General features: G+C 37.3%; 1 protein-coding gene across 2 annotated transcripts in view; it reads right to left on the bottom strand.

Moving 5' to 3' along the window:
* Nucleotides 1-7,745: 7,745 nt before the first annotated feature.
* Nucleotides 7,746-26,954, bottom strand: part of LOC102283981 (UDP-glucuronosyltransferase 2C1) — a 33,928-nt gene continuing 14,719 nt past the window's right edge. For both annotated transcript variants that reach the window (XM_005904056.2, XM_070372961.1), the window contains 3 exons: nucleotides 21,342-21,429; nucleotides 19,903-20,122; nucleotides 7,746-8,025 (listed from right to left, as the gene is read on the bottom strand). In XM_005904056.2, coding sequence (XP_005904118.2) covers nucleotides 7,746-8,025; nucleotides 19,903-20,122; nucleotides 21,342-21,429 — 588 coding nt within the window. The remainder of the gene's footprint in view (nucleotides 8,026-19,902; nucleotides 20,123-21,341; nucleotides 21,430-26,954) is intronic.

The raw sequence follows: 26,954 nt of genomic DNA on the forward strand, positions 1-26,954 counted from the left end.
TAGTTTATAAAAAATACCATTGGTAATTTGGTAGGGATTGCATTGAATCTGTAGATTGCCTTGAGTACAGTAGAAATTTTGATAATATTGATTCTTCCAATTCAAGACTATGGTATATATTTCCATCTGATTGTGTCATCTTTGATTTATTTCATCAGGGTCTTATCCTGTTCAGAGCACAGGTCTTTGGCTTCCTTGGTACGATTATTCCTAGATATTTTATTCTTTTTGATGAAATGGTAATGGGGATTTTTTTTCTTTAATTTCTTTCTGATCATTCATTGCTGGTGTATAGAAATACAACAAATTTCTGTATTAATTTTGTATCCTGTTTACTTACCAAATTCATTCATGAGATCTAGTAGTTTTGTGCATCATCTTTAGGATTTTCTATGTGTAGTATCATGTTTTCCATAAACAGTGATAGTTTTTTTTTTTTTTCCAGATCTTTTATTGGTGTATAGCTGCTTTACATTGTTGTGTTAGTTTCTGTTGTACAACAAAGTGATCAGCTGTACGTATACATATGTACCCTCCCTCTTGGACCTCTTTGTGAATCCCCATCCCACCATCTAAGTCACCAAAGAGCAACAAGCAGAGCTCCATAAACTATACAGCAGGTTTCTACCATTTATCTGTTTTGCACATGGTAGGTTATATATGTCAAACCCAATCTCCCAATTCATTCCCCCTCCCAAGTCCACATATCTGTACTCTATGTCTGCATCTATACCCTTGTCCTGCAAATAGATTAATCTGTACCTTTTTTTTTTTTTTCAGATTCCACATGTATGCATTAATATATGTTATTCATTTATCTGCTGATGGACATTTATGTCACTTCTATGTTCTGGCTATTGCATTAATAAATAGTACTGAAATGACATTTGAGGTGCATATATCTTTTTGACATATGGCTTTCTTAGAGTACATGACCAGTTAGGAATTGCTGATCTTCTGGTAGTTCTATTTTTAGTATTTTAGGGAACATCTTTACTGTTCTCCATGTGGCTATACCAATTTGCATTCCAACCAACAGTGCAAGAGGGCTCCCTTTTCTTCATTCTTTCTCCAACATTTATTGCTTGTAGATTTTTTGATGATAGCCATTCTGAGTGGTGTGAGGTGATGTTGTTGTTCAGTTGAGCAGTTGTGTCTGACTCCTGCAACCCCATGAATTGCAGCATGCTAGGCATCACTGTCCTTTGCTATCTCCTAGACTTTGCCCAAACTCATGTCCACTGATTTAGTGATGCCAATCAACCATCTCCTCTTCTGTCACTCCATACTCCTCTTGCCTTCAAACTTTCCAAAGAGTCAGCTTTTCACATCAGGTAGCCGAAGTATTTGAGATTCAGCTTCTGCATCAATCCTTCCAATGAATATTCAGGGTTGATTTCCTTTAGGATTGACTGGTTTGATCTCTTTGCTGTCCAATGGTTTCTCAAGAATCTTCACCAGCACTACAGTTAGAAAGCATTCATTCTTCAGCATTCAGCCTTCTTTATATTCCAAATATCACATCCATACATGACTACTGGAAAAACCATAACCTTGACTATAGAGACCTTTATCAGCAAAGTGATGTCTCCACTTTTTAATGCTCTGTTTAGGTTTGTCATGGGCTTCCATCATAGTGTGGTTGGTAAAGTATCTGCCTGCAATGCAGGAGACCTAGGTTCGATCCCTGGGTCAGGAAGACACCCTGGAGAAGGAACTGGCAACCCACTCCTATATACTCACCTGGAGAATCCCATGGACAGAGGAGACTGGCTTGGGGTCACAAGAGACAGACACGACTTAGCACCTAAACCACGAATCCCACCAGGTTTGTCATAGCTTTCCTCTCAAGGAACAATCATCTTTTAACTTCGTGGCTGCAGTCACGGTCTGCAGTGATTTTCCAGCCCAAGAAAATAAAATCTGTCACTGTTTCCACTTTTTCCCCATCTATTTGCCATGACATGTTGGGACTGGATGCCATGATCCTAGATTTTTTGAATGAGTTTTAAGCTGCCTCTTTCACTCTTCCACCTTCATCAAGTGGCTCCTTAAGTCCTCTTTACTATCTGTTATTATGAGTTCAGATTTAAACAGATTTTATATTTTGTTAAAAGTACTGAGGAAATGGAAGTATTTATAGCCCCTAATATAAAATTTCTCAACCACTATAGACAGCTTGTAGAAATAACCTTTCTTTATGAAATATTATACACATGGAATTAAAGTTTTCACTATGGATGGGAAGACTTATAGATTCCTGCTGAGATTTGCATCATTATGGAGGGCTCTTACACAGCTCGGGTGGCTTCCCTCCGTGAAGAATAATGGTTTACATCTGAATATTGCATTAACTGTGAAAGGTAGATGTCTGAATTTCATGGTGTCATATGGACTGTTGATATCATATATGAGGGAATTACATCTAAATATATGAAGGACTATTTTTTTTGGAGAGAAAGTGGGTGGCAGTAACTGACAATGAGAATTAGAATCTCAGCCTGTTTGGCAAAGTTTAGAGAAAAAATCTAGAACCATGGCAGAGCTGGAATGAGATTCAGAGGCAAAGAACCTGGGGAAAAAATAAAATTGAAAAGCAGAAAATAGTAGGTAGCTGTTGGGGTCCAGCCCCAGCAGGATCCAAGGGTACCCTCAGGATGGACGGCGTCAGTTAATGAATGACACGGGGAGGCCAAGCTTCAGTAAGCGAGGCCCGTAACTTAATTTTCAAAAGGCGCTTTTATACCCTGACTTGTACATAGAGGGAAATGAAAGATGCAAGGTCATGCAGAGACAGCCCAAACACTCCAGCAGTTTTGCCCTTATCGAAACCAGGATTTTTTTCTGTATGCCTTTCCATAAACAAGGGTCTTGTGCTATGTACATTATCTTCTGGCCTGGAGGCCTGTTGACATTTTATGACCCTTTTTTTAATAAAGGTTGATCAACCAGAAAACTTGTTTTCCCTTGAAGTGTTTTTTCTTTATATTTCTAATCTGTGTCAGCCTCAGAAAGTACTAAACAGAGTTACATTCTCACGGAACAAAGGTGCATGAGTCACAACAAAGAAAGAACTTATTAGCTCAAAGGTCTGATGTGGTTAATACTAAGGCTACTACTTGTTTTTCTTACATTCCAACTACATTAACTAATGCACTCCCAGGTGCACAATGGACAAGGGATATGGGAACTTGGCAGCAAGCATTGGCCCAATAATGAAGCCCTTTACCAGTACTATTCTAATAATAATGGGCTTTATGCCCATTAGGACTTTTAGAATGTTTAGGCTTCTCGTGCCTTTCATGGTTGGGAAGTTGTGAACAATCATGTGTGTTAGTTGTAAGAGTAAGGAAAAACCTGTCAAGCAAGCTAGAATGCCAACAGATGGGTTAGAACAGAAATATTCCTTTCATGCCCAGGAGACTTATCAACTTAAGAGCCCTAAGTTGATTTTCTCCAGAGAAAGGTGGTCAGGGATAGCCCCCTGCTAATATCAGAAGAGTGGTTGAAAGGCATAATATAGTAAACAGTAGACAGACAGATTTTGGTTTCTGGGTAGGTGCTCGAAAAGGTCCAGGGAATCCTTCGAGTCCTGATCCGCCTTTGCCTGTCAGGTCTTCTCCGCATGACCTTTGTCATGGGTGGGATCTCCCATGGTGGTTCCCGGCAGGTAGCAATTCATGTACACTGCAAAATTTATGTTTTCTGCTCCATAGGCAGCAGATCCTTCTAAATTCCAACTCTATTACCATTTAGAATATTACCGTTGATACTCCCATTAATTTAGGCAATATGTTAGACTTCAGTAAGCAGGTGACTTATTATCTTTGGTAAAATATATAGAACATAATGGAAACAAACACTTCCCTTATCATAAAGGCAAGTAAATTTAATAATCAAAGTATAACACTGCGTGAATAACATTTTTTTATAACATACAGAACCTGATTCTGTGTTATATATATATATATATATATATATGAATGTACACACATGAACAAAAAGCTTGCATCTACCTATAGTATTTTAGATTATCATGATCCAGAAAAACTTGAGCAGGACTACATAATATAATCACATATGAATTGTTAAAGAGTTTAAAATATATTTTATTTTATTTTTTAATATAAATTTATTTATTTTAATTGGAGGCTAATTACTTTACAATATTGTATTGGTTTTGCCTTACATCAACATGAATCCGCCACAGGTGTACACATGTTCTCCATCCTGAACCCCTCTCCCACCTGCCTCCCCATACCGTCCCTCTTAAAAGATATTTTAAAGCATATTACTTTAACTATAAGAGCCAGAGGTCATAAAACTCCAAAAGTAATGTTTATTAGTACTTAAACTAGAGAAATGTAACCTATTACAAAGATTTGGCCTTTGTATACCTAAAATTATTATCAGATTTTTAATACAATGATTTTAATCATGTATAGATGTGCTAAGTCTCTTCGGTCATATCTGAGTCATTGGGCCCTTGTGGACTGTAGCCAGCCAGGTTCCTTAGTCCATGGGGTTCTCCAGGCAAGAATACTGGAGTGGATTGCCATACCCTCCTCTAGGGAATCTTTTCTGACCCATGGATCACACCCATGTCTTTTATGTCTCCTGCATTGGCAGGCAGGTTCTTAACCACTGACACCACCTGGGAAACCCCATAATGATATATAGATGACACAAATAGGTAAATATTATGGTTTAAGAAAAGCTTTGGTCCCTACAAGATAGAATATATGCATTTAGTTGTCAGAGTAATCTTTTTTAATGAACTCAGAAAATTCAGAAATAAAGTCTCTAAATCCTGAGTTACTTAAACTCCTTTATGTTAACATCATTGCATATTGATAAAAAATGAAGATATATCTTGAGTTTGGCATAAAATGACCAAAGATTAAACTATGATTTAAAGACTATTATAGGAAAGGATATTATCATATTGCTAATATATGATTTAGGTTTATGGTGTATTACTGCTTTAATTACATGCATTATGTCTTTAGCAACATCAGTGCTTGCATTTTTAAGTTCTATTCCTTAAAGTAATATAATTATTTAATTATTCAAAGCCTCATAAAATTGAGAAAATATATTTTTAGCTCCTCTATTTCTTTACAGTTCATTCCCCAACTAATAATAAATTATGATTACCTTGTTCTCATACCTGTAAAAGACAGTAATTGCCCAAATCATTTATATCTATTCTGATAGTGTTATATTTGTTCAGTTTTTATATTTGGTAGACTTACATTTGTATTTAGTTATTTTAGGTCTAACTTGATTTATAGATGTCAAAGTTCATGGTGAATCATTTACTGAACTTGGTTAATAGATAACATCATCTGAGTTAGACTGAATAACTTTTTTGACGTCAAGGGCAAATTATTGGCAAGCGTATTGAAGATAGACTTTTAGAAAAGAAAGGAAGAGATTTTTTTTAATGGAAAATTTGATGGAATTTCAAGACAAAATCATGGCCAGAACTCCCCATATTCACCTATAGGATTAGAGAAGGATAAAAAAGAGAACATTCTATTTTTAGAGACATGTTTGTTTTATTAAAATTCAATTTATGTTTTCATATTTGCTGCAGATTTCAGGCTGATGCTAGTTAGTAAGATGCCTAGATACTTGTGCTTAGTATAGTAGTCACAGTACAGCTCATGAGAGGACCAGGAGAAATATTGAGACAAAGTAAAAGAAAGAAAGAACTGGATTAACTCCTGAATTTCTGAAGGAGAAATCATCCCCAAAAAAGCAGCATTTATGGGAAGTGCATTTTCTGTCCAAAGTGTCTGCAGTGCAACTCTAAACAGTTTTTTTCTTCTTTGCAAATATTTTTATTGTAAATAAAATTAATGTAGGATTCAAGTTAAGTAAACTTTTGATATAGTTGTTGGTATCTGACTCTTTGTGACCCCGTGGACTGCAGCACACCAGTCTATTCTGTCCTTCACTATCTCCCAGTTGTTGTTTAGTTGCTAAGTCAGGTCCAACTCTTTGTGATCCCCTGGAATGTAGCCTGTCAGGCTCCTCTGTCTATGGGATTTCCCAGGCAAGAATACTGGAGTGGGTTGCCATTTCTTCCTCTGAGGGATCTTCCTGGGTCAGGGATCAAATGAGAGTCTTCTGCATTGGTAAGCATTTTCTTTACTGGTAACCCACTAGGGAAGCCCTCACTATCTCCCAGAGTTTTCTCAAATTTATGTCCATTGAGTCAGTGATGCTATCTAACCATCCCATCCTCCACCACCTCCTTCTTCCAAAAGCAGGGTCTTCCCCAGTGAATCAACTCTTCTTATCAGGTGGCCAAAGTATTGGAGATTCAATGGTAGCATCAGTCCTTCCAGTGAATATTCACGGTTGATTTCCTTTAGTATTGACTGGTTTGATCTCCTTGCAGTTCAAAGGACCCTCAAGAGTCTTCTCCAGCACTACAATTTTAAGGCATCAATTCTTCATTGCTGGGCTTTCTTGGTCCAACTCTCATAAATATACAGGAAAAAGGATAACTTTGAGTACATAGACCTTTGTCTGCAAAGTGGTATCTCTGCTTTTTAACACACTGTCTAGGTTTGTCATAGCTTTTCTTCTGAGGAGCAAGCATCTTTTAATTTCATGGCTACAGTCAGCATCCACAGTGATTTTGGAGGATAAGAAAGCAGTTTCCACTTTTCCTCCTTCTATTTGTTATGAAATGATGGGACCAGGTGCCATGATTTTCATTTTTTTTTTTTAATGCTCAGCTTTAAGCCAGCTTTTCCCTCTTTTACCCTCATCAAAAACCTCTTTAGTTCCTTTTTACTTTCTGTCATTAGACGGGTATCATCTGTGTATCACCTGAGGTTGATATTTCTGCGGCAATCTCGATTCCTGCTTGTCCAGGCCAGCATTTCGCATGATGCACTCTACATACAGTTAAATAAGCAGAATGACAATATACAGCCTTATTGTATTTAAGTTAGTTTAAAAGAGTGGGCATTAAATTCAAGTCATTTACTTTGGCCCATCGTACGAATAACCATGAAAACATACAATAATCAGCTAGTTCTCTGAAGCCAAGAAGTGTTAAAATACAAATGAAGTACTATCATTATTAATATCCAAATGAAGGATAGTCTTGGAAAAAAAACAAAAACAAAAAACAGTGTTTTGTATTCCAAAGGGGACAAAGTCTAATGTGTGATATGAAAGGAAATTGATGATGTAAAATGTGCTTTACAGCAGAGTAGAAATCCTGTCAGTCTTCTGATATTCTTGACTGGCAAAGAAGCTCTGGCTAGAGTGTGTTCTGCATTAGTTCTTAAATATTTCTTAGAGAATATGAAATAATTATTGAGTATTGAACCCAAAACTATGTTAGATATTTAAGAAATATTCAACCTGATCAGTATGGAAATAGGATTTATCATTATGTTCCTGAGGCCTCACCAGCATCTCAACTGGTTGAACTGAAAGCAATGAACAAAGGAAAGCACTAAACTTTAACTGTTAAAATTTCCATGTGTTTATTCATTTGTCATATCTTTTTAAAGAATAGATTATTTTAAACCTTAATTCTGAATCATGTGGCTTATTTCTGGAGTGAATCTTTGATCTTTGTCTTGATAAGTTGAAGACTGGACAAGAATCCAGACGAAGAGGAGAGAAATCTTTTCAAATCAGTGGCTGGATTATTCAGATGGATTCTGTCAAACTTTCTAGCCCAATTATTTAAAAAAAAAAAAAGGCAGAAGAGACTACTCTATCTTTTTCTTCTTTGCAGTCTTACCAAACTTCCAGTAACAAAACAGGCAACATTTAGTGACCAGGAATGCAACAGTTGCCACACAGGCTAGCAGGAAGCCAATCACATCCAAAGAGTGGTACTGGAACCAGTTGAGGTCATGGAAAGCTGGTCGAAGGTGCTTGGCTCCTTTGTGGTGCATGACAAACTCAACCCAGAAGACTGCTCGGTCCAGGGGTTTTACAGGCTGATCATGGTGGATTCTTGATAACTTCATAGCATTCTCTTTATAGCTAAAATTTAATATATAAATAACAACCTGTAAAGTTTGTTAAGGACATGATACACCTAAAACACATATATATTATTAAAAATATATTGCATAATTAATTATATGGTAAGTTGTGTCATAATTTATATCACCAAGAATATGAAAGGCTTAAGAAAATTGTTTCCTCTTGAGATATTTCTAGATATGATGGTCCATTGGCTGGAATCTGTTGGATGCTTTAGAGTCTCAGCAATTATTGGAGGTAGGAGAGAAAATAATTTCCAATTGAAAATAGCATTCTCAAAGCACAGAAATAAGAATGGATTAATAGAATATGTAGCTTGAGAATACAGAATTTTGATCTAACTTGCTGAGTGTGGCATTGGGAATATAATAGTGTAGGAAGCAGCATGGAAGGGAAGGTCTATGAAAAAGGAACCCTTTCCCCACTCCTTCACTCTTCCCCAGGTTTGGTCTGGAGTGTCAGTATTAATTAGACTTCAGCAGTAATAGGAAATGATTCAAGTATGTGATCTTCATGGTCCTGACATTTCAGATGAAAGCAAAAAAGCTTCATGTGATCTTCTAGGCAAGAAATAGGGCCTGAGACTGAATAGATGCTGGCATTTTTGCCTCAGGCTAAAGAGGGCTGTGTGTTGAAAACCAGAAACATTACTCTGCCAACAAAAATCTGAATAGTCAAGGCTATGGTCTTCCTAATGGTCCCATACCATTGTGAGAGTTGGACCATAAAGAAGTCAGATGCCAAATAACTGATGCTTTCAACTATGGTGCTGGAAAAGACTCCTGAAAGTCCTTTGGACAGCAAGGAGATCAAACCAGTCAATCATAAGGGAGATCAACCCTGAATATTCACTGGAAGGACTGATGTTGAAGCTGAAGCTCCAGTATCTTGGTCATCTGATGAGAATAGACAACTCACTGGGAAGGTCCACAGTGCTGGAAAATATTGAGGGAAGAAAGAGAAGAGGGCATCAGAGGATGAAACGGTTGGATGGCATCACTGAAAATGAACATGAACTTGGGGAAACTCTGGGAGATAGTGAAGGACAGGGAGGCCTGGTGTGCTGCATTTCATGGAGTCGCAAAGAGTAGACACGACTGAGCAACTGTACAACAACAGCAGAGGGCTGTGCCTGCAGTAGTGAGATGGAAGGATGGCAATAGCTGGAACACTAACCCTCCTGACTTCTGTCAAGGAACAGAAGACCAAACCACGGTTTTGGCTTAACGCTTTGAATGGCTGACTTAGAAGCAAGATTTCCTTGGGTTTGTAAAGGAGGGAGGTTATTCGCCCACACCAAAGTGCAATCATCATTGATAAAGAATACAGAACATTAAATAGTAGAAAATCATGGGAAAGCATGCAGCAAGTTTTGAGGATGAGAACTATAAATGAGAAAAAAGTAAACAAAGCCCTGTTGCCCTTTGGTTTAAACAACCAAGGCAGGCCTTTTTTAATACACAAAAATTTAAGGAATAAGTACCTCTGAACACATCTCAGGAAAACAAACAACAGCAACAGAAATTCCAAGACAGATACAGAAAGTATTTATCAGATAAAAAGTCAACAAAATACTCCATTAAAACACAAATTGGTTCATTAAATCCATATAAATATGAAATTAATGCTAAGTGATATTGGAAATTGTGGTCATGGGCAAGATGTGTATGTTGTAAGCTTTGATAACATTGTACTGATAATATAGCAAAGAAATCTAAGATGTGATGTTTAAGAGACATTGATGGAACCCACAGCCTGTTTTACAGAGTGAAGTAAGTCAGAAGGAGAAAAACAAATATCATATATTAATATTGTAACCTCGGAAAAAAATTGTACTTATTACCCCATTTGTAAGGTAGGAATAGAAATGCAGATGTAGAGGACAAACTTGTGTACACAGCAAGGGATGGGACACAGTCGGACAAATTGAGGAAGTAGCACTGACTTATATATACTATCATGTGTAGAGTAGATAGCCATTAGAATTTGCTGTATAACACAGAGAGCTCAGCCTGGTACTCCGGGGCTTCCTAGGTGGCTCAGTGCTAAGGAATCTCCCTGCCAATGCGGGAGAGCAGGAGATGCACGTTCGATCCCTGGGTCAGTGAGATCCTCTAGAGAAGGAAATGGCAATCCATGCCAGTATTAAACCCTGGAAAGTCCTATCAACAGAGGAGACTAGCAGGCTACAGTCCATGGGGTTGAAAAGACTTGAATATACCCAAGAGATTGCCACAAAACACAAAAGCGTGGGATGGGGTGGAAGGAGGGGATTATATATATATATATATATATATATAAACTTATGGAGGATTCACATTGTTGTACTGGAGAAGGGAATGGCAAACCACTTCAGCATTCTGCCTTGAGAATTCCATGAACAGTATGAAAAGGCAAAAAGATATGACACCAAAAGATGCACTGTTCAGGTCAGTAGGTGTCCAAAATGTTACTGGAGAAGATCAGAGAAATAGCCCCAGAAGGAATGAAGAATCTGACCCAAAGTGGAAACGATGCCCATTTGTGGATGTCTCTGGTGGTGAAAGTAAAGTCTGATACTATAAAGAGCAATATTTCATAGGAACCTGGAAATGTTAGGTCCATTAATCAAGGCAAATTGGAAGTGGTCAAACAGGAGATGGCAAGAGTGAATATCGACATTCTAGGAATCAGCGAACCAAAATGGACTGGAATGTGCAAATTTAATTCAGATGACCACTATATCTAATACTATGGGCAAGAATCCCTTAGAAGAAATGGAATAGCCCTCACAGTCAGCAAAAGAGTCCAAAATGCAGTACTTGGGAGCAATTGCAAAAATGACTAAATGATCTCTATTCGTTTCCAAGGCAAACCACTCAACATCACAGCAATCCAAATCTTTGCCCCAGCCACTAAAGCTGAAGAGACTGAAGTTGAATGGCTCTGTGAAAACCTACAAGACTTTCTAGGACTAGCACCAAAGAAAGATGTCCTTTTCATCATCAGATCAGATCAGATCAGATCGGTCACTCAGTCGTGTCCGACTCTTTGTGACCCCATGAATCGCAGCACACCAGGCCTCCCTGTCCATCACCAACTCCTGGAGTTCACTCAGACTCACGTCCATCAAGTCAGTGATGCCATCCAGCCATCTCATCCTCTGTCGTCCCCTTCTCCTCCTGCCCCCAATCCCTCTCAGCATCAGAGTCTTTTCCAATGAGTCAACTCTTCGCATGAGGTGGCCAAAGTACTGGAGTTTCAGCTTTAGCATCATTCCTTCCAAAGAAATCCCAGGGCTGATCTCCTTCAGAATGGACTGGTTGGATCTCCTTGCAGTCCAAGGGACTCTCAAGAGTCTTCTCCAACACCACAGTTCAAAGGCATCAATTCTTTGGCACTCAGCCTTCTTCACTGTCCAACTCTCAGATCCATACATGACCACAGGAAAAACCATAGCCTTGACTAGATGAAACTTTGTTGGCAAAATAATGTCTCTGCTTTTCAATATGCTATCTAGGTTGGTCATAACTTTCCTTCTAAGGAGTAAGTGTCTTTTAATTTCATGGCTGCAGTCACCATCTGCACTGATTTTGGAGCCCAGAAAAATAAAGTCTGACACTGTTTCCACTGTTTCCCCATCTATTTCCCATGAAGTGATGGGACCGGATGCCATGATCTTCATTTTCTAAATGTTGAGCTTGAAGCCAACTTTTTCAGTCTCCTCTTTCACTTTCATCAAGAGGCTTTTGAGTTCCTCTTCACTTTCTGCCATAAGGGTGGTGTCATCTGCATATCTGAGGTTATTGAGATTTCTCCCCGCAATCTTGATTCCAGCTTGTGTTTCTTCCAGTCCAGCATTTCTCATGATGTACTCTGCATATAAGTTAAATAAACAGGGTGACAATATATAGCCTTGATGAACTCCTTTTCCTATTTGGAACCAGTCTGTTGTTCCATGTCCAGTTCTAACTGTTGCTTCCTGACCTGCATACAAATTTCTCAAGAGGCAGATCAGGTGGTCTGGTATTCCCATCTCTTTCAGAATTTTCCACAGTTTATTGTGATCCACACAGTCAAAGGCTTTGGCATAGTCAATAAAGCCATCATAGGGGACTGGAGTGCAAAAATAGGAAGTTAAGAAACACCTGGAGTCACAGGCAACTTTGGCCTTGGGGTACAAAAGGAAGCATGACAAAGGCTAACAGAGTTTTGTCAAGAACACACACCGGTCATAGCAAACACCACCCTCCTCCAACAACACAAGAAATGACTCTATACGTGGTCAATGTGTAGAGATGGTCAATCCCAAAACCAGATTGATTATATTCTTTGAAGTTGAGGATGAAGTTACTCTATACAGTCAGCAAAAACAAGACCAGGAGTTGACTGTGGTCAGATCATGAACTCCTTATTGCCAAATTTAGATTTACATTAAATAAGGAGGGAAAAGCAGTAGACCATTCAGATATGACATAAATCAAATCACTTACAATTATACAGTGGAAGTGACAAATGAATTCAAGGGATTAGATCAGATAGACAGAGTGCATGAAGAACTATGGACAGAGGTTTATGACATTGTACAGGAGGCCATGATCAAAACCAACCCCAAGAAAAAGAACTGTAGAAGGGAAAATGGTTGTCTGAGGAAGCCTTACAAATAGCTGAGAAAAGAAGAGAAGCAAAACGCAAAGGAGAAAAGAAAATAAATATCCATCTCAATGCAGAGTTTCAAAGAACAGCAAGGAGAGATAAGATAGCCTTCCTATGTGGTCAATGCAAAGAAATAGAGGAAAGCAATAGGAAGGGAAAGATTTGAGATTTCAGAAAACTAGAGATACCAAGGAAATATTTCAAGTAAAGATGGGCACAATAAAGGACAGAGATGGTATGGACCTAACAGAAGCAGAAGATATTAAGAAGAGGTGGCAAGAATACAAAGAGTTCAGTTCATTTCAGTCACTCAGTCATGTCTGACTCTTTGCTCATGGACTGCAGCACACCAGGTTCCCTGTCCATCACCAACCTCCAGAGCTTGCTCAAACTCCTGTCCATCAATCTGGTGATGCCATCGAACCATCTCATCCTCTGCCATCCTCTTCTCCTCCAGCCTTCCACCTTGCCCAGCATCAGGATCTTTGCCAATGAGCCAGTTCTTTGCATCAGGTGGCCAAAGTATTGAGGCTTCAACTTCAACATCAGTCCTTCCAATGGATATTCAGGAATGATTTCCTTTAGGATGGACTGACTGGATCTCCTTTCAGTCCAAGGGACTCTCAAGAGTCATCTCCAACACCACAGTTCAAAAGCATCAGTTCTTCAGTGCTCAGATTTCTTGATGGTTCAGCTCTCACATCCATGCATGACTACTTGAAAAACCATAGCTTTGACTAGACAAGACTGCAAGGAGATCAAACCAGTCAATCCTAAAGGAAATCAGTCCTGAACATTCATTGGACGGACAGATGCTGAAGCTGACTCCTATTGTACTCCATGGGGTGGCAAGAAGTTGGACATGACTGAGCTACTTAACAACAACAAAAAGTTGTTGCAAGATAAAAAAGAATACAACACTGTAAATCAGTTACCCCCCAATTGAAACAGCATATGTTTTCTAATATGCTGTCTAGGTTGGTCATAGCTTTTCTTCGAAAGAACAAGTGTCTTAATTTCATGGCTGCAGCTACCATCTGCAGTGATTTTGGGCAACTATACAAAAAAGATCATGACCCAGATAACCGCAATGGTGTGATCACTCACCCAGAGCCAGACATTCTGCAGCGTGCAGTCAAAAGGGCCTTAGGAAGCATCACCATGAACAAAGCTAGTGGATGTCATGAAATTCCAACTAGGTTACATCTAATCCCAACAATCCTGGTGGGCTACAATCCATTGTATCACAAAGAGTCAGACACAACTGAGGGACGAAGCACAGCAGGAAAGATGATACTATTGAAGCTTTGCACTTAATATGCCAGCAAATTTGGAAAGCTCATCATTGGCCACAAGACTGGAAAAGGTCAGTTTTCATTCCAATCCCAAAGAAAGGCAATGCCAAAAAATGTTCAAACTATCGCACAATTGCACTCATCTCACATGCTAGCAAAGTAATGCTCAAAATTCTCCAAGGTTGTTTTCAACACTATGCAAACCAATAACTTCCAGATATTCAAGCTGGATTTAGAAAAGGCAGAGGAATCAGAGATCAAAATGCCAACATCCATTGGATCATCAAAAAAGCAAGAGAGTTCCAAATCAATGTCTGCTTTTTCTTTATTGACTGACTACACCACAGCATTTGACTGTGTGGATTACAACAAATGTGGAAGATTCTTCAACAGATATTATATATGTAGGATATTATATCTGATGGGATATTATATCGCAGACCTGCTTCCTGAGATATATGTATGCAGGTCAAGAAACAACAGTTAGAACTGGACATGGAACAACGGACAGGTTCCAAATTAGGAAATGACTACATCAATGCTGTATATTGTCACCCTGCTTATTTAACTTTTATTTAGAGTACATGGGAGATGTCAGGCTGGATGAAACACAATCTGGAATCAAGATTGCTGGGAGAAATATCAATAACTTCAGATACACAGATGACACCACCCTCTTGGCAGAAAGCGAAGAAGAACTAAAGAGCCTCTTGATGATAGTGAAAGAGGAGAGTGAAAAAGTTGGCTTAAAACACAGCATTCAATAAACTAAGATCATGGCATCAGACCAATCATTTCATGGCAAATAGATGGGGGGAGGGGCTCAAAATCACTGCAGATGGTGACTGAAACCATGCTATTAAAAGACACTTGCTCCTTGGAAGAAAAGCTATAACCAACCCAGACAGTATATTAAAAAGCAGAGAAATTACTTTGCTGACAAAAGTCCGTCTAGTCAAAAATATGGTTTTTCCAGTAGTCATGTATGGATGTGAGAGTTGGACTATAAAGAAAGCTGAGTGTCCAAGAATTGATGCTTTTGAACTGTGGTGTTGGAAAAGACTCTTGAGAGTCCCTTAGACTGCAAGGAGATCAAACCAGTCAATCCTAAAGGAAATCAGTCCTGAACATTCATTGGACGGACAGATGCTGAAGCTGACTCCTATTGTACTCCATGGGGTGGCAAGGAGTCGGACATGACTGAGCTACTTAACAACAACAAAAAGTTGTTGCAAGATAAAAAAGAATGCAACATTGTAAATCAGTTACTCCCCAATTGAAAGTAAGTTAAACAAAAAAGAGAGACGCTGATAAGAAGTGACTTCATAGTGAAAAATCATTCATTATTTAAAAAATTAAAATGTCTAAGAAATAATTTTAATCTCCAATGTCAATGCTCATTTATAGATTTATACAAAATTTGTAGCAAGGATTTATCTGATATATAGAAACATTTATTTAACCTTGGCAAATTTTAAAATTTTAATTAGTTTCTTTTTTCCAAAGAATATATTTGATTTATATGAAATATAATTATATAACAAATGTAATCCTTCATTACTGAGAATTTATTTATTTGTTTATGATCACAGCTAACCACCATGCTGCACAAAGTTCCCCAGAACTTATTTATTTTATTACTCAAAGCCTGATCCCTATTACTCAAAGGTTGTCTTTCCACTCTCCCAACTCCTAGGCCCTAGAAAACACCACTCTACTCTCTGCTTCTATGAGTTCAAACTTTTAGGTTATACATATAAGTAATCTCAACTAATGTTTGTCATTCACTGTCTGAGTTACTTTACTCAGCACAATTCCATGTTTTCACTAATGGCAGTATTTCCTTTGTCTTCTTTGCTAAATATTATTCTTTTACATACCTATACCACATCTTCTCAATCTATTCATTCATTGACAGACACGTAGGTTTTATTCATATTTTGTTTTTTGTGAAAAATACAGAAATTAGCACTGGGATGAAGATATCTCTTCCATATTCTGTTTTAATTTCCTTTGGTTATATATCCAGCAGTGAATGCTGGATAGTGAATTTGTTTTGTTGTTGATATTTTGACAAACTTCCATACTGTTTTCCAAGTGGCTCCACCAATTTTCATTCCCATCTGGAGTGCACTGGAGTTCTTTTTCTACATCCTTACCAATACCTCTTACACCTTGTCTTTTAATGATGGCCTTTCTAAAAGTTCTAAGCTGGCTTGAAACTCAACATACGAAAAACAGACCATGGCATCTGGTCCCATCACTCCATGGCAAACAGAAGGGGGAAAAGTGAAAGCAGTGATAGATTTTATTTTCTGGGCCACAAAATCACTGCAGACATTGACTGCAGCCATGGAATTAAAAGACACTTGCTCCCTGAAAGGAAAGCTCTGATAAATCTAAAAAGGATATTAAGAAGCAGAAATATATATCATTGTGCTGACATGGTCCATATAGTCAAAGCTATGATTTTCTAATAGTCATGTATGAATATTATTTCATGCTTTTGTGCTCAGTTGTTCCTGCTCATTGAAACTTCACAGACTAAAGTAGTCCAGGCTCCTCTGTACATGGGGTTCACTAAGCAAGAATAATGGAGTGGGTTGCCATTTCCTACTCCAGGGGAATATTTTCCAAACAAGAATACTAGATTGGGGTGCCATTTCCTACTCCATGGTGTGATCACTCACCTAGAGCCAGAAATCTTGGAGTGTGAAGTCAAGTGGACCTTAAGAAGCATCACTATGAACAAAACTAGTGGAGGTGATGAAATTCCAGTTGAGCTATTTCAAAACCCAAGAGATGATGCTGTTAAAGTGCTGCACTCAATATGCCAGCAAATTTGGAAAAGTTAGCAGTTGCCACAGGACTCAAAAAGGTCAGATTTAATTCCAGTCCCAAAGAAAGGCAATGACAAAAGAATATTCAAACTACTGCACAATTGCACTCATTTCACATGCTAGCAAAGTAATGCTCAAAATTCTCCAAGCTTAGCTGCAATACTACATGAACAAAGAACTTTCAGATATTCAAACTGGGTTTAGAAAAGGCAGAGGAACAAGAGATCAAAATGCCAACATCCACTGGATCCTATAAAAAGCAAGAGACTTCCAGAAAAACATCTACTGCTTCATTGACTATGCTAAAGCCTTTACTGCATGGATTACAACAAAGTGGAAAATTCTTCAAGAGATGGGAATACCAGACCACTTTGCAAGTCAAGAACCACCTGTGTGCAGGTTAAGAAGCAACAGTAAGAGGTGAACATGGTATGCTAAAGCCTTTACTGCATGGATTACAACAAAGTGGAAAATTCTTCAAGAGATGGGAATACCAGACCACTTTGCAAGTCAAGAACCACCTGTGTGCAGGTTAAGAAGCAACAGTAAGAGGTGAACATGGTACATTGGACTGGTTACAATTAAGAAAGGAGTACATCATGAGAAATGCCAGGCTGGATGAAGTTAAAGGTGGAATCAAGATTGCCAGGAGAAATATCAAGAGCCTCAGATATGCAAATGACTCTGCCCTTATGGAAGAAAGCAAGGAGGAACTAAAGAGCCTCTTGATGAAAGAGAAAGAAAGTGAAAAGGCTGGCTTGAAGCTCAACATTGAAAAACACTAAGAATATGGTATCCTGTCCCATCACTTTGTGACAAATAGATGTGGAAACAGTGTCATACTTTTATTTTCTTGGGCTCCAAAATCACTCTGGAGAGCAACTGCAGTCATGAAATTAAAAGGCTCTTGCTCTTTGGAAGAAAAACTATGACAAACACAGACAGCATATTAAAAAGCAGAGACATTACTTTGCTGACTAATGTCCCTATAGTCAAAGCTATGGTTTTTCCAGCAATCATGTGAGAGTTGGACCATAAAGAAGGCTGAGCACTGAAGAACTGATGCTTTCTAATTCTGGTGCTGAAGAAGACTCAAGAGTCCCTTGGACAGTAAGGAGATCAAACCAGTCAATCCTAAAAGAAATCAACCCTGAATTTCATGGAAGGACTGATGCTAAAGCTGAAGCTCCAATACTTTGGTCACCTGATGCGAAGAGCTGATTCACTGCAAAAGAACCTACTGCTGAGTCAGATTGAAGGGAAAAAGAAAATTGGGCAGCGGAGGATGAGATGGTTAGATAGCATCACCACCTCAATGGACATGTATTTGAGCAAACTCCAGGAGATAGGTGAGGACATGGTAGCCTGGCATGCTGTAGTCAATGGGGTCACAGAGTCAGCAACAACTTAGTGACTGAACAACCTCAACAACAATTCTAATAAGTGTGAGGTGGGAAAGGTGAGGTTTTGATTTGCATTTTATGATGCTTAGTAGTGTCAAGCCCCTTTTCATGTACCTGTTGGCCATTATACATCTTTTTTGGGCCAATATCTATTCAGTAACTCCATTTTTTAAAAAATTTTGCTATTGAGTAATATGAGTTACTTATATCTTTTGTATATTAGTTTCTTATCAGATGTGTTATTTTAAAAATGTTCTCCAATTTGGTATGTTGCCTTTCATTTTGTAGGTCATTTCTTTTGCTGTACAGAAGCTTTTGAGCTTAATATAGCCTCACCTTTTGTTTTGCACTGGTTCCTTGTATTGTTGGTATCATATCCCAAAATTTGTTGCCAATACCCTTGTCAAGAAAGATTTCCTCCTGTTTGATCATAGGAGTTCTGTGGTTTCCGGTCTTATGTTTAAGTCTTTAGTCCATTTCTAGTCATCTTTTGTAAGTAATGTAATATACAGCTCCAAATTCTATTCTCCTGCATATAATTATCTAGTTTCCCTAATACTACTCATTGAAGGGATAACGCTTTTCCTATTGAGTATTCTTCACTTTTTGAAAAATATTATTCAGCTTTATATATGAGGGTTTGTTTCAAGGCTCTCAATCCTGTCCATTGGTCTGTATGTCTATTTTTATGACAATATCATCTGTTTAAAATTACTATAGCTTTGTAGTACAGTTTGAAATAAAAAGTGGGATGCCTTCAATGTCATTATTTCTTGGGACTGCTTTGGCTGTTTGAGATCTCTTGTGGCTTCATACAAATTTAGAATTTGTTTTTCTATTTTTGTGTCCCAGAAGGCCTTAGAAATTGATCACCCACTCCATTCTTCTTTTTCTACCAAGGAACTCTTTCTAGCTGAGAGTTCTCTCTTGGTGCTGAGCAATGCTGCCTTGAGGATGATGCTGGTAAAATAAAACTGTTATCATTTTATTCTTGTGTGATTTATCTCAGGCTTTTTTTTTTTTAGTTGTTGTTCTACTGTGTTGCTAAAATTTCATACATGGACTTAGAGCATTCCCAGAGGTGATTTTGTTCATAGGTAGTGTCTAACTGTTATTTTCTGCCAGGGAACAAGGAGGCTAGGGTCTTCTCTGCCTCCATTTGGATCTCTCAATTTTGCTTCATTCTCTTTCTCTAGTTTTAATTTAAAATATACCAATATAAAATATTTTAAATGAACAAATATAACTCTATTTTTACAAATATATTTCTATTGCTTTCTATTTATAAATTAGACAAGCAAATAGCAGAAGTTTCTAAACTGGTGTTGGTTATAACTACATGAGGAAAGCTGAGTGGTTATGTTTTTATGATTTTGTTACATTTCCTAAATTCTTTAAAGTGATAATATCTGCAATTTTTAAGAAATAAAAAGTACTATTGTAAATTAAAAAGCTTATATCTTTTTAACAATAGATAATTTTCTTTAAATAAATGTAGTATTTCTTTGAGGTTGTAATCTATCACTCAGTAGTGGTAGGTGACAAAATAATTTCACAAGATTTAAGAAATATAAAATAATCTTATTTGATATTACCCATGCACTGGTTATTATATAAAATTATCAATTTATAATTGTATAAAGCTGATTATTCCTTCAAAATACACGAGGCTTCTTAAAAATGTATATATTCTCTACTCACAAAGGGTTGTTAATAACTGCTTTCAAAGCATTCAGCAGATCTGCACTTGTCATTCTTTGCAAGTCTACTTCAACAGCTGCTCCTTTTGCTTGCATACGAACAACATTATCATACTGGTCAGCAAAAAAAGGAATTCCAACCATAGGGACCCCATGGTAAATAGCTTCATAGACCCCATTGGTTCCACAGTGAGTGATAAAAGCTCTGGTTTTGGGATGGCCTAAAAATTAAAAAAAAAAAAAAAAAAGAAAGAAACATTATTATTCTAAATTGTAAGGGTTTCAGAAACAGAAAACCATGACACCTGCATAAGCCAAATTCTATTAGGTAACATCTTGTATATAATTATGTGCCATGAGAACACATATAAATCCTTATAGGCTCTGAAGAAAGCAGCAATTAATTACTCCAGGCTAAGTATAGTTAGTGATTCCAACAATTAAGTCATCCCACAGACAACTAAGAAGTTTCCTGCAGAATACATGATGGAGAGTACTTGCCATTTGACAAATTATTGCAAGAAGAATATATCAATAAAAACAAAGGGAGGGACTGTAGAAACCAAATATTTTTGAAGATGGGAAAAGGGAGGTGAGATGTGTAGGATTTCAATATGAGAATGTTGGCATAACAGGCTAGATAGATAGGTTACATCAAGTTCATGATGTACTCTGTTTAAGAAAATAGGATTTGCACTTGACTTTATACTAATATGCAGCCATTTATATTATATATGAAATATAGGTGAGATGGCTTGCCAGATTTTTTTTTCTCTAGAGAAGAGAGGTAGGAGAAAATGGATGAAGAACATCAGGAGTGTGTTACAATATTCTATACAAAAGTTAATGAGAGCCTGATCTAAAAGTACTTTCTCTGACATTGATCCTGAGGAGGGAGAGATTAATCATAAATGCAAGATTTATAAACTTGATATTTATGCTAAAGTTTGACAAAGATCCTTGACCAAGGTCTAGTCAGGTTCCTCTGAACTCTTCTCAACTAGAATTTGATTTTGTGGCTCCACTATCTCTGCATTGCCCAATTTTAGCAAGCATTTACTAGGTCAGTTCAACTATTTGTAATTTTTCATCCAATGAACTTCCATTATGTTCTTTAGGGGAAAATTCCCCACTTTTCCTTTCTGCATACAGAGTTGTATCTCTCTGTCTTATTGTAAAATAAGACTCTCTGTCTTATTGTAAAAGTCCATTGCACTAATAACTATACTTATCATGATGGTCTTGAATAAAGTATGCATTAGCCTTTAAAAAATGTCATGAATAATCCTTTTTTATACAAAATACTGAAGAAATGTGAAGAACACATTAAAATTTCTTTTTTCTTATTTTAAATATAAATTTGTAGGATATCTGTTATTGAATAATCATTCAGATTAAACTTCATTCAGCTCTATTTATTTTTCTTCTCTTTGGTCTTACCAAGAAGATCATTTTGTGGAATCCATTTATATAGTCGGGTATTGGCGCCTAGTGTTTCTGGTTTCTTTCCTGTGTATCGCCACAGAACCTATTAAGATGAATGTCTTTATTAGAAGATTTTTAGAATCACATCCTATCAGAAGTTAACCTATGATTGATCAGATTTGATGCCTCCAGGCAATACACAAGCAAACAGTCCCCAACAATGAGTGTTTATAAACCATTAACACTATAACCATGTTTTCAAAGGCTTGCAATTATCCTAGTCAATGGCCTTTCATCTTCCAGTTAATTCTAACTTGACCCGATGAAGAAAAATGATGAAGATGTAGATGAAGAAAAACTACAATCTGCATCTGAAAGAACTACATATTGATGTTACTAGGCCACTCTGGTAAAGAGGATTTTTGAAACAAAGATTTTACCTCTTTTGAACTTATTTTTTTACATATTTACCAGTAACATAGATGCATAAAGTATTCATAACTATATTTATCATTTTAAAGTATTGTAAGTCTAGAGTTTGGTGACATTAAAACATCTACAACGTTGTGTAACCATCAACTATATGGCATGGCATCTGGTTGCACGGTCGTGTCTGACTCTTTGTGACGCCATGGACTGCAGCCTACCAGGCTCCTCTGTCCATGGGGATTCTCCAGGTAAGATTACTGGAGTGGGTTGCCATGCCTTCCTCCAGGGGATCTTCCTGACCCATTGGATAGGACCCAGGTTTTCCACATTGCAAGCAGATTATTTAACAACTAAGGCACCAGGGAAGAAAGCTGAGTGCCGAAGAATTGATGCTTCTGAACTGTGGTGCTGGAGAAGACTCTTGAGAGTCCCTTGGACTGCAAGGAGATCCAACCAGTCCATTCTAAAGGAGATCAGTCCTGGGTGTTCTTTGGAAGGACTGATGCTGAAGCTGAAACTCCAATACTTTGGCCACCTTATACGAAGAGTTGACTTATTGGAAATAACTCTGATGCTGGGAGGGATTGGGGACAGGAGGAGAAGGGGACAACAGAGGATGAGATGCTTGGATGGCATCACCGACTCAGTGAACGTGAGTTTGAGTAAAGTCTGGGAGTTGGTGATGGACAGGGAGGCCTGGCGTGCTGTGATTCATGGGGTCACAAAGAGTTGGACACGACTGAGCTACTGAATTGAACTGAAGGCACCAGGGAAGTCCAATCAGCTCTATGTTTACCTCAAATATTTTCATCATCTATAACATCAACTCTATCATTAAATAACTCCCTATAGCTCTCATTCCTTAGCCCCTGATAATCTCTGCCCTACTTTCCATCTCTATAAAATTGGACTACTCTAGGTAACAGGTACAAGTAGAATCATACATTATTTGTATGCATAAATCATACAGTATTTGTTTTCTTCTGACTTAGCATTATTTTATTTCAGGGTTCATGCTTGTTTCAACATATCATAACTTCCTTTCTTTTTAAGGTTGAATAATATTTCACTATATACACATATGTATACATATATATATATATGTATGAATGTATGTAAATAAATTGCAAAGCAGAAATAGAGGAACAGGTGTAGAAAACAGATGTATGGATACCAAGAGGGAAGGCAGGTGGGATAAAATGCGAGATAGGGATTGACATATATACACTACTGATACCATGTTTAAAGTAGATAACTAATGAGAACCTGCTGCAAAGTACAGGGAACTCTACTCAATGATGTGGAGTGATCTATATGTGAAGGAAATCCACCGAAATGTGATATATGTATACATATAGCCGATTCACTTTGCTGTATAGTAGAAACTAATACAGAGAAGGCAATGGCACCCCACTCCAGTACTCTTGCCTGGAAATTCCCATGGATGGAGGAGCCTGGTAGGCGGCAGTCCATGGGGTCGCAGAGAGTCGGACACGACTGAGCGACTTCACTTTCACTTTTCACTTTCATGCACTGGAGAAGGAAATGGCAACCCACTCCAGTGTTCTTGCCTGGAGAATCCCAGGGACAGGGAAGCCTGGTGGGCTGCTGTCTATGGGGTCTCACAGAGTCAGACACAACTGAAGTGACTTAGCAGCAGAAACTAATACAACATTGTAACGTAACTATACTAAAACAAAACTAAAAACTATTAACCCTCCAAAAAATAAAAAACAAAATAAATTCTTTATCCATCATTTTTCTGACCTGAAAATTGTTGCTCTGACTTGTTCAGTTGCTCAGTTGTATCCGACTCTTTGCAACCACATGGATTGCAGCATGCCAGGCTTCCTGTCCTTCACCATTTCCCAGAGTTTGCTAAAATTAATGTCCATTGAGACAGTGAAGCCCTTCATCCATCTCATCCTCTGTTTCCCACTTCTTATCCAGCCTTCAATCATTTCCAGCATCAGGGTCTTTTCTAATGAGTCAGTTCTTCACATCAGATGGCCAAAATATTGGAACTTCAGCTTCAGCATCATCCTTGCAATGAATATTCAAGACTGATTTCCTTTAGGGTTGACTGGTTTGATCTCCTTGCAATCCAAGGGACTCTCAAGAGTCTTCTCCAACACCACAGTTCCAAAGCATCAGTTTGTCAATGCTCAGCTTTCTTTATGGTCCAACTCTGACATTCATACATGACTCCTAGAAACACCATAGCTTTGACTATAGGGACCTTTGTCGGTAAAGTAATGTATCTTCTTTTTAATGTGCTTTCTATGTTTGTTATAGCTTTTCCTCCAAGGAGCAGGAATCTTTTAATTTCATGGCTGCAGTCAATATCAGCAGTGATTTTGGAGCCCAAGAAAATAAGGTCTGTGACTGTTTCCATTTTTTCTCCATCCGTTTGCCATGAATCAATGGGACTGAATGCCATGATCTTTGTTTTTTGAATGCTGAGTTTTAAGCCAGCTTTTTCAGTCTCCTCTTGCAGCTTCATCAAGAGATTCTTTAGTTCTTGTTCACTTTCTGCCATAAGGGTGGTGTCATCTGCATGTCTGAGGTTATTGATATTTCTCCCAGCAGTCTTGATTCCAGCTTGTGCTTCTTCCAGCCCAGTGTTTCATATGATGTACTCTGTGTATAATTTAAATAACCAGGGTGACAATATACAGCCTTGACATATTCCTTTCCCAATTTTGAATCAGTCCATTGTTCCAGGTCTGGTTCTAACTGCTGTTTCTTGACTTGCATACAGGTTTCTCAGGAGGTAGGTAAAGTGATCTGGTATTCCCATCTCTTGAAGAGTTTTCCAGTTTATTGTAATCCACACAAAGGTTTTGGCATAGTCAATAAAGCAGAAGTAGATGTTTTTCTGAAATTCTCTTGCTTTTTCTAGGATCCAAGAGATGTTGGCATTTTGATCTCTGGTTCCTCTTCCTTTTCTAAATCCAGCTTGAATATCTGGAAGTTCTTGGTTCACATACTGTTTAAGCCTATCTTGGAGATTTTGAGCATGACCTTTCTATCATGTGAAATGAGTGCAATTGTGTGGTAGCTTGAACATTCTTTGGCATTGCCTTTCTTTGAGAATGGAATGAAAACTGACCTTTTCCATTTCTGTGTCCAGTGATGAGTTTTCCATATTTGCTGGCATATTGAGTGCAGCACTTTAACAGCATCATATTTTAGTATTAGAAATAGCTTAGCTGGAATTCCATCACCTGCACTAGCTTCGTTCATAGTGTGTTTCTTAAGGGCCAGTTGACTTCGGACTCCAAGATGTCTGGCTCTAGATGAGTGATCACATCATCATGGTTATCTGACTCATTAAGTTACTATGCCTGCTGCTGCTGCTGCTGCTAAGTCACTTCAGTCGTGTCCGACTCTGTGTGACCCCATAGACGGCAGCCCACCAGGCTCCGCCTACAAATATGTGTTTTAATCACTGATTTCAATTCCTTTCAATATATAGCCAAGACAGAATGTCTAGTTCATACGATCCTATGTTTAACTTTCTAAGTAACCACAAAAATGTTTTTCGCAGCAGATGCATCATTTTTACTCCTAGTAGCAGTCCACCAAGTCCTATTTCTCTACATTTTCACCAACATGTTATTTTCCATTTTTTCCCTTCTTTTTCTGATAATAGATATCCTATTGAATGAAGTATTAATTTTATATGCTTTTGATTTTCATTTCCATAATGATGAATGATGTTGAGCTTCTTTTCATATACGTTTTGACCATTTGTATATTCCTTATCTATTCAAGTACTTTTCCATTTTTCAATTAGATTTTGTTGTTGTTGAGCTGTAGCAGTTCTTTTATGTATTGTGCACATTAATTCCTTACCAGATACATAATTTGAAAAGATTTTCTCACAATCTACATTTTATCTCATTCTCTTCATAGTATCTTTTGATGCAAAAGGGTCTTCATTTGAAGAAGTCTAATTTATATATATATTTTTTCTTTCTGCTTTTGCATTTGCTGTCTTACCTATGAAATCATAGCAAAATCCACTGTGATGAAGTTTTCCCTTAGATTTTCTTGTAAAAATGTTATATTTTTACTACAAAGTTTAAGTCTTTGATAGATTTTGAGTTGATTTTTTGTAAAAGAGGAGAGTCCAGATTTCTTCCTTTGTATGTGGACCTCAAGGTATTTTCTGCCAGTCTTCTGTTTTTCTCATTAACAGTTGCTCTTTATTTTTTTGCTCTTTTGGTATGCCAGAGGGAAGAAGTGAACTTAGCATCTTCCTAATCTGCTCTTTTATCTACACTTCTATCATAGTTTCTTGTAATCCTTTTTATATCTATAACACCATTAGTAATTTCTGTAGGTTCATTTCTGACTTTATTTGCATCTATTCTTTTTTTCCTTTTTGCCAGTTTAATATTTTGATAATATTGCTGATCTTTTCAATTAACTAGCTTTGGTTTTACTGACTTTTTTTTTTTATCTTCTTTTTAATCTCTGCTCTAATCTTCATAGTTACTTCCTTCTACAAGCTTTGGGTGTAGTTTTCCTTCATTTTATAATTCTTTAAGGTATAATATTAGAATATTAATTTTAGATCTTTTTCATTTTAAAGGTAGGCATAGAGGTATAAATTTCCCTGTGATCCCTTCTTCCTCTAAATCTCTTATTTTGATCTCTTGTGTTTTCATTTATTTAAAATTGTTTTTAATTTTTCTTGGGATTTATTCTTTGAGGTATTTATTGCTAACTTCAAAGCATACAAAAACTCTGCTCTTTAATATCTCCATCCAACTCTTTCTGTAATTAATGTCATAAATTACATATTTAATCAGTGTTCCTAATTACATAAATTATAATTTCTTTATGTATTTTATTTTAATTGAGAAAGACAAAATGAATTGGAGTTACAACCAAATTTAGATTGATATCAGCTTTTAAAATTATTTTTGATCTTACCTTTACTGCAGCCATTTTTGTCTCCATGTGGTTTGCTTTACTATCTTGTAGCTTTTCATTTCATCCAAAAAGAGTCCTTTTTGTATTTTCTTATATGCAAAGTCTAATGGTAATGATGTACCCCTCAGCTTTTGTTTTTCTGTTAATGTCTTAATTTCTATCTCATCTTTGAAGGAAACTTTGACAAAATTGCCAATTAACTTTTTTTTTTTTTCTTTCAGCACTTAGAATTTATCAATCTAAATTGCAGAGTTT

The sequence above is a fragment of the Bos mutus genome, chromosome 6 (genome assembly GCF_027580195.1).
Source record: "Bos mutus isolate GX-2022 chromosome 6, NWIPB_WYAK_1.1, whole genome shotgun sequence".
In the NCBI taxonomy this organism is placed as follows: Eukaryota; Metazoa; Chordata; class Mammalia; order Artiodactyla; family Bovidae; genus Bos; species Bos mutus.